Genomic DNA, 17,779 nt, shown 5'->3' on the forward strand with positions numbered 1-17,779 from the left:
AATGAGTTATACTGTAGGGGTTAAGGCTTCAGTTTATAGCACCCATGTTTCACTTATTTAAAGAAACAATATCTCGGGATTGTGTCTAAACCACAATGGAGATTTTAGGTAAAATACTGTAGTTATCTTTTATTGTTATTACAGTGTATATGATATTAATAATACAGTGCATTGTGACTTGGGTTGTTTGATTTCATTCATAATCGATGTTTGCTAGTTCCACCGAACGTGTATAATATTAGATGCAGAACTCTACTTTGCTTGTACTGTAACACTCACATTCAGTTACCCTTTGTTTCCTTTTTACTTTGGTTTATCTTTTTTATATAGCATTTTATACTTTATTATTGCTGTATCGGACTGTTGTGGTGAAGAGGGAGTTGAGTCGGGAGTTGAGTCGGGAGTTGAGTCGGGGGCAAAGCCAGCGATTTACCGATCGATTCTTACCCTCACCTATGGTCATGAGATCTGGATAATAACTGAAAGGACAAGTTTGCGGATACAGGCGGCTGAAATGAGTTTTCATCGCAGGGTGGCTGGGCGCACCTTTCGAGATAGAGGAGCTCAGTTACACGGGAGCAGCTCGGAGTAGAGTCGCTGCTCCTTCACGTTGAAAGGAGCCAGCTGAGGTGGCATTTGTTTCAGATGCCTCCAGATGCCTCCCTCAGAGGTGTTCCAGGCATGTCCTATTGGGAGGAGAAGAAAGGACACGCTGGAGGAGGTCTGCATGGATCAGGAAGTCTGGGCATCTCTGCTCCACGACCCGGCCCCGGATAAAACAGAAGAAAATGGATGGATGGATGGATGGATGGATGGATGGATGGATGGATGGATGGATATTGCCATAGCCTCATTATATACAGCAAACAAACAGCACAAGGATTAGGTTCAAAAGCTTATGTGCTTCCATACAACCAGCATTTATCTTTCAACTTCTGCTCACTGATTACAATTGCTTGTTGTTAAATATAGAGACAATTATTGTTGACATTTGGGATATGCCTCTCAGTTTTTGTGTTGTGTTTTTTTGTACTATAACAGATGCTACTTTGAAAGAAGCTCATACTGCAATAACATTATAATTTGATCAGTTTTTTTGCTCTCTTTAGGCCTTTATCTAACATTTTAGTCCAAAGGTGGTTGAAATGGCGCTACAGGTGTTGACAGTGTGAGTGTCACTGATGGATCATGGCAGCATCGTGCCCGGACACGTTTTGCGGCTCTTTATGTTGATTCAGATGACGTGCTTTACTACAACAGGAACTATAGAGAAACTGCAAAAACACTGTCACACGCCATTACTCTAATCCACTACAGATTACACAAACGATACTACTTATATTGTTCAATGGCTAAACCAGATTTGGAGGTTTAGAAAATGGATTTTTAAAAATTTTCCACCAAGACTTTGCGGGGTGTGTGGCTCGCAGCCCACTTTAGTCGAACTACTCATTGTCAGGTCGCATATCCAAGAGAGAGGGAGAGAGAGAGAGAGAGAGAGAGAAAAAAACTGCCTTACAAAATCCGCATCCTCAGAAAGTTGGGAGGAAAAGTAGCAGTTACACACAGCTCAGGTTTTCCTTGTCAGACGAGTTTGCGATCCAAAGCCGAGCACGATCCGCACTTGGGACGTGGCGTTTCATAATAATGCTTCTTCCCAGGATCTGCAGCGCTGTTGTTGATAGATGCGCCCTGCACTAACGGACCCTGCGCCCGAACAAGTCCCTGCAGCTTTCATGCAACAAAACAAATGTCAGGTCAACTTGTCAAGGAACGTTGCTGTGACATTTGATTGCACAATGACATTTAAAGCATGGGAGACAAACAATATTGGGTTTCACAGCGTGTCACAGCACAAATCAGGCTGTCTCCGTCCCAAAATGCTGCTTTTCACCTGCTCATGTTATTTATTTTCTTCTTACTGACCATTTCAGCGTCCAAAGTGCCTCCACTGCAAATCGTGTCTGTTAATAGTTAGCACGGATCATTTGAAGATGACTTATTTCTTTTTTTAACTGCGTCTAGATGCTCAGAGCTTAGGGCTGAGTTGCTTTTTCTTGTGTTGTACAAATATAGGCCAATATTGTTGCAAGTTATAACACAGGAAACGTCTATTTGCTTAATTTATCCAAAGTAACCAACCTCTTAACCAAGTGCATTTGCTCCAGTTTAGCTTTACCCAAATCTAAAAGAGTGCAGCCCATTAGGCCAGTGTAACGCCTCATTTGAAAGCCAAGACATACAAAACTCATTTAAACTGATCGCGTTTTTGTCGCGTTGTTGTTTTTTGGTCACGTTTTTGTCACTTTTTTGTCGCATTTTCACCACTTTTGTATCACTTTTTTGTCACATTTTTGTCACTTTTTCATCACATTTTTGTCACATTTTTGTCACTTTTTCAAAACATTTTCATCAAATTTTTGTCACATTTTTGTCACATTTTTGACACTTTTTCAAAACATTTTCATCAAATTTTTGTCACATTTTTGTCACTTTTTCAAAACATTTTCATCAAATTTTTGTCACTTTTTTGTCACATTTTTTTGTCAAATTTTCATTACTTTTCCATTATTTTTTCGTCACTTTTTCATCACATTTTTGTCACATTTTTTGTCACATTTTTGTCACATTTTTGTCACATTTTTATCACTTTTTCGTCACTTTTTCATCACATTTTTGTCACATTTTTTGTCACATTTTCGTCACATTTTTGTCGCGTTTACATTTGGGTAAAGCCAAACTGGAGAAAATGTGCTCGGTTCAGGTGAGGGTCAAGAGGTTAATAGCCATCATAAAGCAAAATATTACTCCATCCATCCATCCATCCATCCATCCATCCATCCATCCATTTTCTTCCGCTTTATCCGGGGCCGGGTCGCGGGGGCAGCAGTCTCAGCAGAGACGCCCAAACTTCCCGATCCACACACACCTCCTCCAGCTGTTCTGGGGGGACCCCGAGGCGACACCAGGCCAGCTCGGAGACATAGTCCCACCACCGTGTCCTGGGTCTTCCACGAGGCCTTGTCCCACTAGGACATGCCTGGAACGCCTCCCGCGGGAGGCGACCAGGAGGCATCCGGAACAGATGCCCGAGCCACCTCAGCTGGCTCCTTTCGACGTGAAGGAGCAGCGACTCTACTCCGAGCTCCTCCCGGGTAACTGAGCTCCTCACCCGATCTCGGAGGGTGCGCCCAGCCACCCTGCGAAGGAAACTCATTTCGGCCGCTTGTATTCGCGATCTTGTCCTTTCGGTCATTACCCAAATCTCATGACCATAGGTGAGGGTGGGAACGTAGATCGATCGGTAAAAATAAAACAAATATATATAAAATATTACTTTTAATGGCTTTTGTGACTGCAATTCCATTTGATCTGTTTTGAGTTTTTAGTTGCCTATATTTGGTTTTTGTAGTTGCCTATATTGATTTGGTGATTATTTTATTCAGCATATAGAAATTCTTATCTAGAAATTGAAAGATACAAGCTTTCTTCTTCAAATGTAGGCCTGCACATTGAAGATTTTGTATTATTTGTAATGATTTATGAAAATGAAATATGTATTTTATGTCTTGGGACCAGATCTGCAAATTCGCTGTTAACTATGGCATCGGTTATTTGCAACAATGCTTCTTGTCCCGATCAAATAAACCTAAAAAAAAACATAGACCTAATTTCTAATCTTATTAGCATTTCTAATCTTAACAAAAATGAATGAATAAAATGTGTATTTATTGTTTATCTTATTTCTTTGAGACTATATCAGAGAATTATTACAGGTACTTGTCAACAAAATCTTCTTCTCGACAGAAAAAGTAAGTAATAGACTTCTAGACTGAAAGTACAGGGCACAGATCACTGCAGGCTAACTTCTACCCTTTGAAGGCATAGGCAAGTTAATTCAATTTGACAACTTATCAGGACTAGTAATGTGCTAATGATCTGATTATAAGCCGTCAAATGTGTAAAAACACCTCGTGACATTGATGGATTCTGTTAAGTACTCAAAACCAGGCTTGACAGAAGAAGCCTGTGCAAATACCAGCAGAAACAACACTTTCCCCAGCAGCTGTCACGGGGGCACTGGCCAGTGTTTGTCAAGTGGAGTTTTCCCTCAACTTTCGCGAGTCTGATTTGTCGGAGCTCTGGGCAGGCCCCTGAACGCAGCAGCGTTAACTTCAGGGGACGGTGAGTGACGTGAGCACAACGAGCTGCGCGACTGAGCTCGAGTCTCTACGCTCGGTATTTGTCAGCGTCTCGCGGAGAGTCAAGGAGCGCACTTTTCCTACTCTTTACGGCTGGAAAAAAACAAGGGGAATTTACTCGTGGTGGACTATATACCTGGCTTAAATAGGAACGATATGAGGCGGGGGAAACCGGTGTTCACGGACTTGTTCATAGTTTTGAATCGCGCAGAGGCGAAGTGAGCGGCTCGATCAACATGCTCACCCCGCTCCTGCTCTCCGTTCTCCTGCCACTGCTCTTTCTCTGTCGGAACTCGTTTGGCCAATATTCAAGCGACCAGTGTAGTTGGAAAGGAAGGTAAGTTCTCCCGAATTTATCAAAACCAACTTCATCAAAATTCTGCTAAATGTTTGGTGTAATGTGGGCGCAATTTGTGCGTCTTGGCAACTTCGGGAGAAACTGAAACTTTGGAGCGTTTGTCTGACGGATCTGGCGCATTGGAGCGTCAACATTTCAACAGGAGATTTATACTTTTCACTAGATTGGGAAACAAGACTTCCCACGTTTTTTATTTTTGTGTTAGTGTTTGTGAACTTTAGATGCAATGTTGCTTAATGGTTGTTGATTCATCCTCATACTGTCGTTTTAAAATCATCCCCCCCCCATAATATATTTATTGAATTCTTACACTAACTGAAGGTAATTGTTTTTTCCCTTATTTGGCACTTTATGATTTTTTTTATTTTTTAATGCAGTTGTTGATGCAGCTGTTTTAATCCTAATACATTTTGAATGGTGTATTTATTATTGATGAACTAGGGGCACTATGCATCTTGTGGCTTTATCCAATACAGAGACTATGTGCCCCCTGGACAGTCTTCTCTTCTCAGACATCTGCTGCTCTTGAAGGGCAGTGTGGTTTGTTGTTCATTGCTCCAGTCAGGAAGGGCAGCCAGGCAGCATTCAATACTTTTGAGCTTCTCCCAATAATCTGTTGCTGATTAGGATGGCTCTTGGCAAATCTTCTTTAATTGCATGCAGAGATGATGGAGATAGGGAGGAACTAATTAGAGAGCCTGGTTATGAGGCTTCAGATGCATATGCTCCACATGTGCAGTGGGTTACTTTAGATCTTGGGCTAATTTGAATTTCAGCATCAGGAAACTGGGCGTCCCCACCCCACTCTGAGCCCAACCACTGGCTTGGCCTGTGCACGCTGGTAGATGGTAGACTCCTGATGGCTTCCTGCCACCGGTTTCGCCGCAAAGTGAGTGACAGCCTTGAGTTTTTCAAACCCTGACCAGGCATTAACTCGTGGAGGGAGTCAGTTGGTCTTGCTGGCGCCACAGTCCAGAGTGCTGCCCGGACAAGTCTCTTCCAGTCTTTTTGGTGGCTTGAAAGCAGGGGGAGGTTTGGTGCGTGACCTGCATTTGCACTTGCATGCAGCCGCCCCAGCTACTGTTGCTGCTGTTGTCTGCCTGGGAGCCCCAATACCCTCCTATTCATCCGCCGCTGCCTCCAAAGTCTTCCCAAAGGCAGCGTGCCAGTGGTCGTTTGGCCCAAGCAGGAGCACTGCTCTGAGGGGAGCAGAGCTGGAGCTGAGGTCACTTTGGCTCGTGACTGGTCATGCTGTCGGACACAGGCAGCGCCTAATGCTCAACAGGAATGTGCCCTTGCAGTTTGCACCTTGAGCAAGATAATCTGTGCTGGAAAATGGCTGGAAAACTCTGAGACACTGGTCAAATCCTTTATGTACAGTTCAGGTACACAAATGTATCGCACATGGGCTAAACTTGGCTCTGAGTGTTATTTTCCTTCTGGAAGACATACATTGTGGTTTCAAGCTAAAGGAAAAATGGGAGGATTAGCTGTGCAGTTTTGAAATACATCAACATCTATCATGACTGAGTTGTAAAGCTCATCTTAGTTGACTTTTTTTGAACCGTTAAGGACTGTATTTGAGTCTACATTATTATGCCACTGAAAATAATGAACAAAAAAAACAATTCTAAGTAGGGACAAAAACAAGGCTAAAAGGGAATTAAATCTAAAGTTGTGAATTATGTGTCTTTGTTTTTGGCTATGTTGACCAAAAACTGTGTAGTATTTCTTAGTAAAATGGAAGACCTCAGTAGTTTAGTGAGGTCTTGTGGCCTCTTGTGATTTGGATACAGGTCATGTTGTTTTGTTTTGTTCCTCAATGTGCATCTCAACCCATTGTTAATCTGCGTATGTTTCCCTCCAGTGGTCTGACACATGAAGGGCACACGCGGGATGTGGAGCAGGTGTACTTGCGCTGCTCGCAGGGCTCTCTGGAGTGGCTCTATCCAACCGGGGCCATCATCGTCAACTTCCGCCCCAACACAGACTCCCCTGCCACCGCCAGGCTCTCCATGTGCATCAAACCTTCCAGCGAGTCCAGCGGCACCAACATCTACCTGGACCGCGCCGGGAAGCTGCGCCTGCTGCTGCAAGAACAGGACCAAGCGCAAAGCAAAGTGCACTGCTTCCGCATCCTGGAGGGGGCGCTGTTCATCGAGGCCGTCCCGCACATGGATATCAGCCGCAGGACTACGGCGTTTCAGTATGAGCTGGTCCATGAGCGACCGGGAGCAGGGGCACATTCACTCAATGGTAAGAATCGTGTATTATCAGAATTCTGTGAACTTTGAGTGGCTTTTGTCCGCACACTGAGCGCTGTCCAGTGCTTTTCGCAAGTGCGGCCTCTAATTTTAGGGCACTCAACTTGCACTGGCTTTTGATGACGGGGAAATTGGATACGCAGAGTCAAAGTCGTTCATCCCTCCGACAGTCTATCAAACACCGGCAAATGTCCGGAGGTGGGCACAGTGGCCAAAACATTAATGTAGATAAGTGGAGCGTTCTTTAAAATGAATTTCGTCAAGTAGGAGGAGTTAAGTAAGAGCATTAATGGTATTACTGATGCTTTTATTGGTGAAAAATATCACCTCTTCTCACACCTGTAGCTTTGCTGGAGGCGGAACGTCACCGGAAATGTAGCTTTGACTACAGATGGCCAAACATAAGATCTACTTTTCAGCACTCATCAAAATGCTTTTTAAATAACCCATTGCACAAATGGTACAGTTGGCATTATTTTGATTACATAAGGCCTCGCTGGCATGTTTGTTTGTCAGCATTTTGTGACACTTTAGTTGCTCTAGTAACGTAGCAATACCTCATCACAGATGTTCTGCAATGTGGCTTTAAGTAGCATATTCCAACAAATATGCACACATGTCAACTTTAACTAATTTTCATATGTCTACATGAAGTTATGATCATTTGTAGATTTACTCACAGTGGAATTGTAACTGTTTCACTCAAGTAAGAGTAGATGCAAAAGTATTATGTGAAAAAAACTACTCCTAGAGGTACAGTTCCTTCAAAAAGTCACGCAATAAAATGTAGCTGAGTTAATCTTGGCCAAGAATGAAGCTACATTTTAGTTTCACTGTGAATTGGTCCAGAAAAACAAAGCCAGCGTACAGTTTATCTCATGGAAAAAAATGTGTAAAACTATCCCGAAAGAATGAGCCGCCTGCCTGTACATCTTTCCCCGTTTTGATGGTGTGTGTGTGTGTGTGTGTGAAGGGAGAGGGCAGAACAGCAGGCCTCCGCTGTCTGTTTTCACGCTGCGTTACCTGCCAAACCTGCGCCGTTTCAAGCTGTGCGGCTGCGCAAGCAACTGTGTTTTTGTTTCCACCGCCATCATCATCATCGGGCCCACATGTGTTTTTACAACTCTCTGGCTGCGTATATTCATATCCTGTATCATTATGTGCCAGACCAGAGGGAAGATTAATTATAGATTGCCATATACTCGGATCACCACATAAGTGCGCCTCTCTTTAGTAGAACACAGCCCGGCGATGCGCTCTGAGATAACAACGGGATGATTCACAAACTTGGACGTGAGGATGCATTGCTTCTTCTAATCTTTTTCCTCTTTAGTCCATCTTTTTTTCCGACGCACGGTGCTTGGATAGAGTTGCTCTCCGTTGTGCTGGAATGTATGTCAATCCAGATGTTGGGAGACTCCTTATTGGGAAGCACTGGCTCCTCCTCATTGAGCTGCCGCTGCTTTAGCTTGAATAACCCACCCTATTCTTCCCTTCTGTCGCAACATTTCCTATTTCCTAACGTCTCTCTCGGCTATTTATCATCCCTCTCTTGTCCGCCATTTATCTTTCCCCGCTCCTTCGCAGCTGTTTGAAGTGGCTTTGCTCTTCCCTGAGTGGTATTAGCGAGTTGCCGCTCCATTACAGGGGAATGCGCCCTGGTCCAGATGTTTTGCAGGCCGGGACACTCTCTCAGTCGCTGCTCCTCCCCTCGCTCGCCCCTCTGTGATGTGGCCAGATCAGAGTGGGTGCAGCGGGTGCAGCGTGTGCCGGGGCCAAAGCCGAGATGCTGACTCCGCGCTCGGCCCATTCCTGCGGTTCTGTATCATGTCTGTCATATGAACCAAGAAGAAGAAGAAGAAGGAGGGAGGAAAAAAAAAAATCGACTTTTTGGGCCCTGGTTTGCTCGGGATAGGACAGCATGCAGGCGCACTTCAAAGGGGGGAACAGGGTGAGGCTGGTCCCTCTGAAGTCTCTCGTTTCTCCAGCTGTTCTTAAGCTCCGTCGGCTTATGGCTGTTTGACCCCTGATCCCCGGAGTAAAGGCAGCGGCGCGTTGTGTTGCTGCACGGGCCGACCTGCGGACACGCTCACCCCCTCACCCTTAGCTTTGACTTCAAACGGGACAGCTAAAAATAAGCCCTCAGCATATCTTCTTTAGCACGAAAATCATGACTTCAGAAAATATCCCATGACACTACTGCCCTTTTTCCTTTGACTTCAATGCTTTTTTAAGCGGCTTAGAAATCTATGGAGTGTAATATTTGGATCTGACAAGAATTCCTGGCAAGGTGCAAGAAATGCTGTTAACCACGGCCTCTTTTGTTCGTAATCAAAAAAATCTGTTCACCAAAAGCAAATGAGTTCTCTTGGTGGGATCTCTGTTTTGATCCATCGACCCAAAAATGTGTACCATTGTGTGAAGTATCATGCAGAATTCACTTTTTTAGCTTTTATCTTTAATGGTCGCTCAAATCAATTCCTGTATCCCTTCATTTACGCAGTTTTGATTTCTCTTTCTCCCGGTGAAGCGCTCTGATCTGTATTTCCTGGATTCTGCGCCAAACACATCAATTAGCTAAAAGTGAAAGCTTGTATTAACTGTTCCTCTGCAGAGGGCGCTTTCAGGCTTATCTGAAATCTTTACAAGCCCTGTCTTCCTCACCTAACAGTCTTTATTTCATTTTTTTTTACATTAATTCAAATTTTAAAATGTTAAATACTATGGCGGCGGTACCAAGACAATGCTTTTAGCTGATTTATGCATGACAAGTACGCTTAAACTTTGCTGATTAAAGTAAACCCTTGACTAGGGTTGAAACAACTAAGCGATTAATCAACAACTAATCGATTATTGAAATAGTTAATTAATTGTTTTTTAGTAAACACAGACTTAAACTGAGCAAAAATTACATGGGTACATTTATTTTTATTTTTATGGAAACCTACTTTTTTAGGCTAAAGGATAAAAATTAGGATAAATATCTGTCCGCGTCTCGTCCAATCAGAAAGCAGAATTGGCACTAGGAACACCAGTCGAGAAGCTTTTACATTTCAGTAAAGTCAAACTGGACAAAATGTGCTCGGTTCAGGTGGGGGTTAAGAGGTTAAAACCTTTCTTCCATCTCGCATTGCGTGAAATGACTGAACATCCACCTGTGCTCCGGTTTGCCCTTGTGCCACACGGCTGCTGAAGAAAACTGCGGCAGGTTCAGAAAGCCATCATAAAGCCGTCCTAGTTAGTGTGCCCTTAAGGCCACCTGAGTCAACTAATCACGGACTCAGCGGCACTCATTTAGAGCCCTTTCCCCCAGCCGTAAAACACTGGACAACTGGGCCGCCCTGACAGCCCATCCACAAAAGTGAAACACCCCCCCCAAGGCAAACTTAACACCCTTCTTTCCATAAACCTTTCTCTTTTTGCCTTTTATAAACAGCTCTTGTTTCTTGTGTGTGTCACCAGATCTAAACCAGGTCTAAACTTGGACTAAAGACCCATTAATAAATAGTTAAAATATAAGCAATGACCCATAAGGAGGACAAAAACATGAATAAAATTGTCTATGAACAACCATGAGAGCTGCAGAGGAGCCTGAGTAAGGCCTTGAAATTGACATTCTTTGAAACAGTGCTTGCCCCACTCAGTAGCAACATGTCCAGCTGGGTTTGTGACTGCTGACCGGCCCACTGCTGTCTTTGTGAATAAATAAGATCTTGAGACGGGCGCCACGTGGTCCCCCGGTTATTACGGAAGCGCTGTTTAGTGTCTTTGTCCCCATGTGCTGCTGAGGGGAATAGTTGTGTAATTGTCAGCGGTCGTTTCCACTACACTACAAAATACAGGAAGTGCTGAAGGAATGAAAAAATGTTGGCACCGAAAACCTAAACTACTTTCTTTGTTGTTTCTAGCTCCCTGCCGGCCCTGCAGCGACGCGGACATGCTGCTCGCCGTCTGCACAAATGACTTTGGTAAGTGAAGTAGCCTCCTCCCGACTGTGTTTTGCTGTTTTGTGGCCAAATTTCATGCTTCTTTGTCAAAATAGCGTAGCACTTGGTAAAATGTTTTCATGTGCTTGCAGTGGCGCGGGGCACAATCAGGCAGGTGAAGGAGGAAGAGGAGCGGCGGTCCGTCACTGTGGAGGTCAGCCGCTTGTACAGACAGAAAACCCAGATCTTCTTGTCTGGTGGCGTGAGGGCGCGCAGCTGGACGGGGCAAATCAAGATGCCTCTTCAATGTGGAGCCAAGGCCGGTGAGGGGGACTTTCTTTTCACCGGGGCAGTCCGATTCGGCGAGGCCTGGATGGGCTGCGCGCCTCGCTACAAAGACTTCCTCCGGGTGTACAACGAAGCTGAAAGGAAAGGCACTAACCCTTGTCACGTGGACACAAACTGAGTGACTCGATGCGCTGACCAAGAAGTGGGACAAGTCCTTGACGAGTGGACAACCGAATGTTCCCAGACGGAGGCAGACGGGCCAAGTGGTCCCTCCCGTTGTCTGGCGGCTCTATAGGCACAAAAGACGAGCGCCTTAAGTGTTGCCAAGCATCATTCGATTGGACTCGAAAAGATGATGCTGTGAGGAATGCGTCTGGACTGTGTTTTTTTTTTTTTTTTTTTTCAGCCGGCGATGTTCCCCCAGGTGTTAAATGTAGCAGAGCCAAGTTGTGTTAAGTCTGTAAATGTGAATAGGTGTTGTATATTTTGAAGCTCTAATACGTGTTTTGTAAAAAATCCCGATGTACAGTTGTGAATTTGTGTACAAAGTGAAAGCCTCTTATTTTTATTTTGTTAAAAAAAGTGAATGCCATTTTTTTTTTCAGGCTGAGAAAAAAAAAGGACAAACCAAAAATGCAACTATCATTTTTTTGCGCTGTGAATAAAACCTATTGTTCCAGTAACTTATTGTGTCTTTTGCTGTTTTATGCTAATGCTTTGTTGAAAGACGCACAAACTGACATTTCCCAGCGCATTTCTCACCGTTTTTCACCTTGACAAACAAGCAGCGCCATATGATTAGCATTATCCCAGTGTCGGGGAGGTTCACCTCGGCCTAAAGGCTGGGAGATTCATATCGGGGAGCCGCGGATTCCTCTTGCACTGGTTCCTGTGGTGATGGGGGGGGGGGGTGGTGGCCGGGTGTCAAGGTCAATGTGAAAGGCCCCTTTGTTCCAGCGCAGCAGCCTGGTATGAGAGCGCACCGGGCCCTGAATGCTGCTCTGTGGCTGGGCACGCAGCAGAAAGCCTCCGACCACACTCCGCATTTTGATTGGCATGCTCACTTCTCCCGAGCTCCCTGTTCAAATAAAGACTTTAATTTTCCAGAGGCTCAGATAAAGCAGAAGGAATGCGGCAGGTTCTGACTCTGTAGGTGTGAGCCAGTGCTGTTAAAGCCCTTATACTATATTCGGCCTTTTAACATATACTTTTAGACGCCGTTTATGTCACGTTTTATAACTTAAAGCTGCATTGTGGAACATTCTAAGTGATACCATGGCACAAACGCAATTAAACAACGGTTAAACTTAACTTCTTAACCTCCGCCTAAACCGAGCACATTTACTCCAGTTTGGCTTTCCCAAATCTAAAAGTTTCTTTAAAAAAAAAAAGTCAAAACAGCAACGAAAACTAGGATAAAAAACGCAACAAAAAAGTTACAACAAAAGCGGCAAATGAGCGACAAAAATGTGCCAGAAAAGCAACAATGACACAATAAAAAGCAGCAAAAAGGCCACAAAAGAGCGACTGAAAAAGTGACAAAAATGCGATGGAAAACTGACATAAACTTTTGTAGGTCTTAGCTTTCAAATTAGTTACACTGGCCTATTGGCTGTAAGCTCCTGTCCAGAAGCATTTAGATTTAGGTAAACCCAAACTGGAGATAATGTGAGGTTAAACAAACAAATAGTTCTTCTAATGCTCAGAAAGACACCAACAACGCTATTTTAACAATGGGTTATCAAAATAAAGCATCTGGAAAAGTATGATAAGCAGTGTGTTAATACTTTACAAACGTTATCCATATTTTTCCATCTAAAATGAATTTTCAGTAATTTATTATCATTAGAAAATTACTTAAAAATGTCTTACAATCAACCTGTGATGATGTCAATGATGATGTTATCAATATGTTTTTGAACTAGGGGGTGGGGTTAAATAAGTTTAACTTCTCCTCACTCCTTTTTGGACATGTGCATTTGTATTTGGCTTTTCAAGGGAACTGACAAGTTTGCTTTGTCTTTTTGATTTGTAACAACCTTTACGTTTAAAATTTTGTAAAGGTGTTGTGTTGCTCACATGTTCAAAATAAAATAACGAACGAACGAACCTACAGCATTTAAGAAGACAATATTGATATACAGCTTTTTTGTAATTCAATGTATACTCATTAATACCGAATGATTGAGTACACTTAGAATAGATATTGCAATGTTTTCCTGCTTCGCTGTATATTGTTTCAGTTTGGACATAATGACAAATAGGGATATGAATTTAATTATATGTCAGTTTCCAAATGGAAAAATCCAGGGGAAACTGAGTGCATTGACCGCTGTATAACTTTAAGTTCTCAATCCTTTAAACACCTGTCTTTGCAATAAACTTAAGACAGGTTTGTCTGAAGTTGCGGAGACAGTTACCTTCAGCTGCTCTTGGTCACAGGTTTCAATGTGTGAGCTGACAAACTGGACAGCTGTAGCCACCCCCCCACATGCCCCCTCGTGAAGGGCCCTCAAAGCCAGAGCGAAAAGGTTCACAGTAAAGCAGTGTTACCATAGAGACTGTGTTTGCATTTCTCAACGAGTATTTCTGAGACCAGCGGCTTTTCAGCTGAAATTTAAACTATCTATTCAGCGCACCGAGCTGTCTGGAAAAGTCATTGTCTATGTGGGGCAACTTATTCACTGCCTGACTCTTGGAGGTGCATTTCCTTATGACTGAAAAGGCAGGACAAAAAGAAGCCTTGGCTGTGAACTCAAAAGTGTCATCTTAAAAAGGTCCTCATTGGGCTAAATTAACTTTTTAACTTGTATGTTGTTCCCACGTGAAAAAAACCTACAGGGATTGAATGTGTGGGGTTTCTTTGCAAGTTTGAAAAATCATATTCATTCTTTCTCCTCCTTTGTCATGAGATGCTTCTCCTCAGTGTTTTTGAACATCCAGACAGCTTTACTAGACCTGTTCTGGTCATTTCAGGGCTCAAATTGCCCCCACTACGGATATTATCAGCTTTATTGTAACTGCAACAATCTCACATTTGCCAGCAGAAGATGAGTCCAGTTGTGTTGTTTTGTTTTTTGCACAGGAAAAAGTGTGTATGCTTTCCCTATGACCTTAAAGCCATACTGCGTAACATTTTACTCTAAGAAAAGTTTTGTTTTTTTAATACAAGTGCTTTTTAATAGTGAGAATACCTTTAAAAAGTCCCTACCGTGAGTGGTTCATTGATGAGGATAAGACATCACCAGCTGATCTCCATGGAAACGGTTACCACAGGTAAACAAACATGTACATTTTTCAACATAATTTCTCCATCTGTGAGATCAATAAAGTATAAAGTATTATCTTATCTTACATCATAGGTTTAAATATTGTAGTATATATTGTATAACATTGCAATATCTATTGTTGTGTACTCACTCATTCAGTATTAATGAGTATAAATTGAGTTACAAAAAAGCTGTATATCAACATAGGTTGATTGTAAGACATTTTTAAGTAATATTCTAATCATAGTGATGAAGGTGTGCTTGTTAAGTATCAATAAGGCATTAATAAGCATTAATAATGTGCTTGTAAAGTATTAACACACTGCTTATTATACTTTTATCTGTTAACATACTAATAGGCCATTAATAATATGCTTATGCTCCGGTCTCTGCACTGGCTTCCTGTCACTCAGAGAATAGAATTTAAAACAGCTCTGCTTGTGTACAAGTCTTTTCATGGTTTAGCACCAAAGTACATCTCTGACATGTTACAGCCGTATGAACCATCTCGGGTCCTGAGAACTTCAGGAGGGGTCTCCTGGTGGTTCCCAGAGTCAATAATAAACAGGCTGCGTTTCCGTTTCATGCAATTAGAATCTGGAAGTCTTCACGAGGATGTGAGACAGGCCTCAACTCTGACAATGTTCAAATCCAGGCTTAAAACAGTTATTTTTGCCTATGCAAAGTATTTTATCTTCACTCTTGCCTTTCACTGTAATTTGATGAATTTTATGTTGATGTTTTTATTGATTCTATTTGTTTTCTTGTATTTATGCAACTGTGAAGCACTTTGAATTGCCTTGTGTATGAATTGTGCTCTGCAAATAAACGTGCCTTGCCTCGCCTTATTCATACCCAACCCTTAACCTAACCCTAAAATGACTAATGCTTATTAATACTTAATGAGCAGACCTTAATCTAAAGCAATACCCCCTATTTAACCTGTATCTTAATAGTATTCCATGAGATCAATGTACTAATACATTTCTCTGTCAAAGTTGTTTTTTACTGCGGCACTATATAAACAAAAATAATGCTCAAATCTCTACATAATACGGTTGAGTAATTGCAAAAGTGTTTGGGCGCACCTGCATGGATTAATCCCAGTGTTATTTGCACATGCTGCAGCTGAGGTATAATTGCTGTAATGTCATTAGGAAGGGCCAGTCCAAACCAGACATGACTATGTGGCTCTTTGTCCCTGTGTGATTCAGCCTGAAATCCCTGCATGGTCATCCTCTCGTGGGAGGAATTATTGAAACTGAGCCACTGAATCAACGGTCTGTTACAAACGACAAACTGCACAGTCACTTGGCTGGGACAAGCAAAGGGACTTCTGTAGGTGGTGTTAGTATGACGTTTCTAAGATCCTTTAGATCAAAATATACATTTAATGTTATGGTCAAAACCCACCATGTTTGTCGTCCAGCAGCTTGCAATGTCTATAAAGGTGTCAAATAAAAGTTGACAAACAGGCAATCCATCTTACTCACTAATGTCCAAATTCCTTTATGTGAACGAGAACTTTAAATATACAAATCTCCATTGGTTTAATACTACGGTATGTGCTAGAATACTTTGTAGTTTTGACAACAAAATCCTGTGCGCTGTATTCAGATGGAGATCAGCCAAGAATTATATGATTGACCTTGACATTCAATCATTATAATGAAGCCTAGGCGTTAAACCTGAGAGCCTAATTTCAGCATCACCTACCAACAGCCAATTATCGCTTCCGAGAGGACCACACCTCCACCTCAGCCATCAGCGTAAAGAGCCGCACCTCAAAGCAGCCAATCATCGCCATCGGTCCCGCTTTAAACCTCCAGCAATCATGGATCATTCGCTTCCCAGCTGCCCTGTGACCCACCTCCGCCCCGTCTCCACCTCTGCTGCCCACAGCTTCACCCTGCTGCTTTCTTCATTGGTCTCCATACCACCACTAGTGTCAAGGCTCCGGGGAAGACATCCCTAACTCCAACCTGTTCATCCATACTTTCATACATACATGTTAATACATTTTCCTAATCGTTGCTTTTGTCTGTTTGAGTCTATCCAGGTTGATTTGCAGGTGTTTTGACCTGGCTTTTAGATTAATACCTCTGTAATTAATGGTCCTATCCATGTCTCAGTCAGAACAAATAACATAAGATTAAATGATGTTCTCTTGGTTTGATCAAAAGTGGTACTAGTCAGTCACATCATCTCACATGTCCTTGTTTTTTACTCCTTGAAAGAGCTATAACCTTAAACATTTAGTTTGTGCGACCGTCTACTCTCTGACAAAAGATTGTAACTTTCTTTCAAGAACATTGTCTCTCCTGTTGAGTTGCCCTCAATCTGAAATGTTGACCTCATCAGTAAACCTTTAGAAAAAAAAGGTCTGCGTTTTGTCTGGGGCCGCCGCTATTTTATGCGTCTTTTGGAAGCGGTGGAATGTGTGGAATGTGTTGTCTTCATATACACACGTGCGCCGCTTCCCCCAGCGCTGCTGCCTTGATTAGCCCGAATCAATAGTGCCTCTGTGGTTGTGTGCGTGTGTGTGTGTGTGTCTGTGTGTGTGTGTGTCTGTGTGTCTGTGTGTGTGCGTGTGTGTGTGTGTGTGTGTCTGTGTGTGTGTGTGTGTCTGTGTGTCTGTGTGTGTGCGTGTGTGTGTGGCTGAGCTCCTAACCCGAGCGCACATAAACACACCGCCCATCGCCTGCAGACAGTGCCACCCACGCAGTGCGGAGCAGAGCCCAGCCTCAGCCCAGCGGGTGCAGCTGCAGCTCACACTTACTGACCACACTTCAGGAAAACGGCCCTCGCAGGATCAACAGAGCGGCCTCACAAGTCCACACTGTTGCACTTATGGGCGGGCAGGGCCGGGGAGGGATTAATGGATTTTACTGAAAAATATGGACTACCTTTGTAGAATGTCTTTTGTCTGAAGGGGTAGGGCAAAGTGAAAAGATATAGTACAAACATAGAAATAGCTTTAATTCAAAATGTATCCAGCATTAAGGCCTGCTGGATTCTTTTGGTTTACAATGAAGAAAGTTTAAAGTGCTTGCTGTGATCCAATGCGTTTCGAACATACAAATCCGTCACAGGGGTGAGTTTATGAGCACGTTTCAGGGTCACCATCACAATTATACAAGCAGAAACTAGTCTGCAAGTTCACATTCGTTTATATTATGAACAGTATGTTTTCACAAACCACTGCGCATTCAATGTACTAGACAGACAAAACAAATTTGATTTCACTGCTCAAAGAAAGGGCCTTTCAAATCACCCACAGTAACATTTCCTGTACTACCATTTCAACTGTACAGCAACTATTACTGCAATACAACTATTGGTGCTAGCGATCCTACATCTACTATAACTGTGAGACCTTTTTCCTTTAGCTTAGAGCAGGGGTAGGCAAGTTTGCGTTGAGGCGGGCCGATTTTCATCATCACCAAAACACCAAGGGCCGAACCTCAACATT

General features: G+C 43.0%; 1 protein-coding gene across 1 annotated transcript; it reads left to right on the forward strand.

Annotated features, from left to right (window-relative positions):
- The first annotated feature begins 4,192 nt into the window (after nucleotides 1–4,192).
- Nucleotides 4,193–11,680, forward strand: metrnla (meteorin like, glial cell differentiation regulator a). The gene is made up of 4 exons (XM_079564833.1): nucleotides 4,193–4,539; nucleotides 6,428–6,816; nucleotides 10,733–10,792; nucleotides 10,903–11,680. Exons 1-4 carry the CDS (start codon nucleotides 4,439–4,441, stop codon nucleotides 11,214–11,216), a joined length of 864 nt encoding a protein of 287 aa, XP_079420959.1. The 5' UTR covers nucleotides 4,193–4,438; the 3' UTR covers nucleotides 11,217–11,680.
- Nucleotides 11,681–17,779: the final 6,099 nt, after the last annotated feature.

This window comes from Gobius niger (assembly GCF_951799975.1).
Source record: "Gobius niger genome assembly, chromosome: 10".
In the NCBI taxonomy this organism is placed as follows: Eukaryota; Metazoa; Chordata; class Actinopteri; order Gobiiformes; family Gobiidae; genus Gobius; species Gobius niger.

Coding starts and splice junctions, on each gene's coding strand:
- metrnla (XM_079564833.1), top strand. CDS start 4,439: ATGCTCACCCCGCTCCTGCTCTCCGTTCTCCTGCCACTGCTCTTTCTC. Junction 4,540..6,427: donor CAGTGTAGTTGGAAAGGAAG/GTAAGTTCTCCC, acceptor GTTTCCCTCCAG/TGGTCTGACACATGAAGGGC. Junction 6,817..10,732: donor AGGGGCACATTCACTCAATG/GTAAGAATCGTG, acceptor TGTTGTTTCTAG/CTCCCTGCCGGCCCTGCAGC.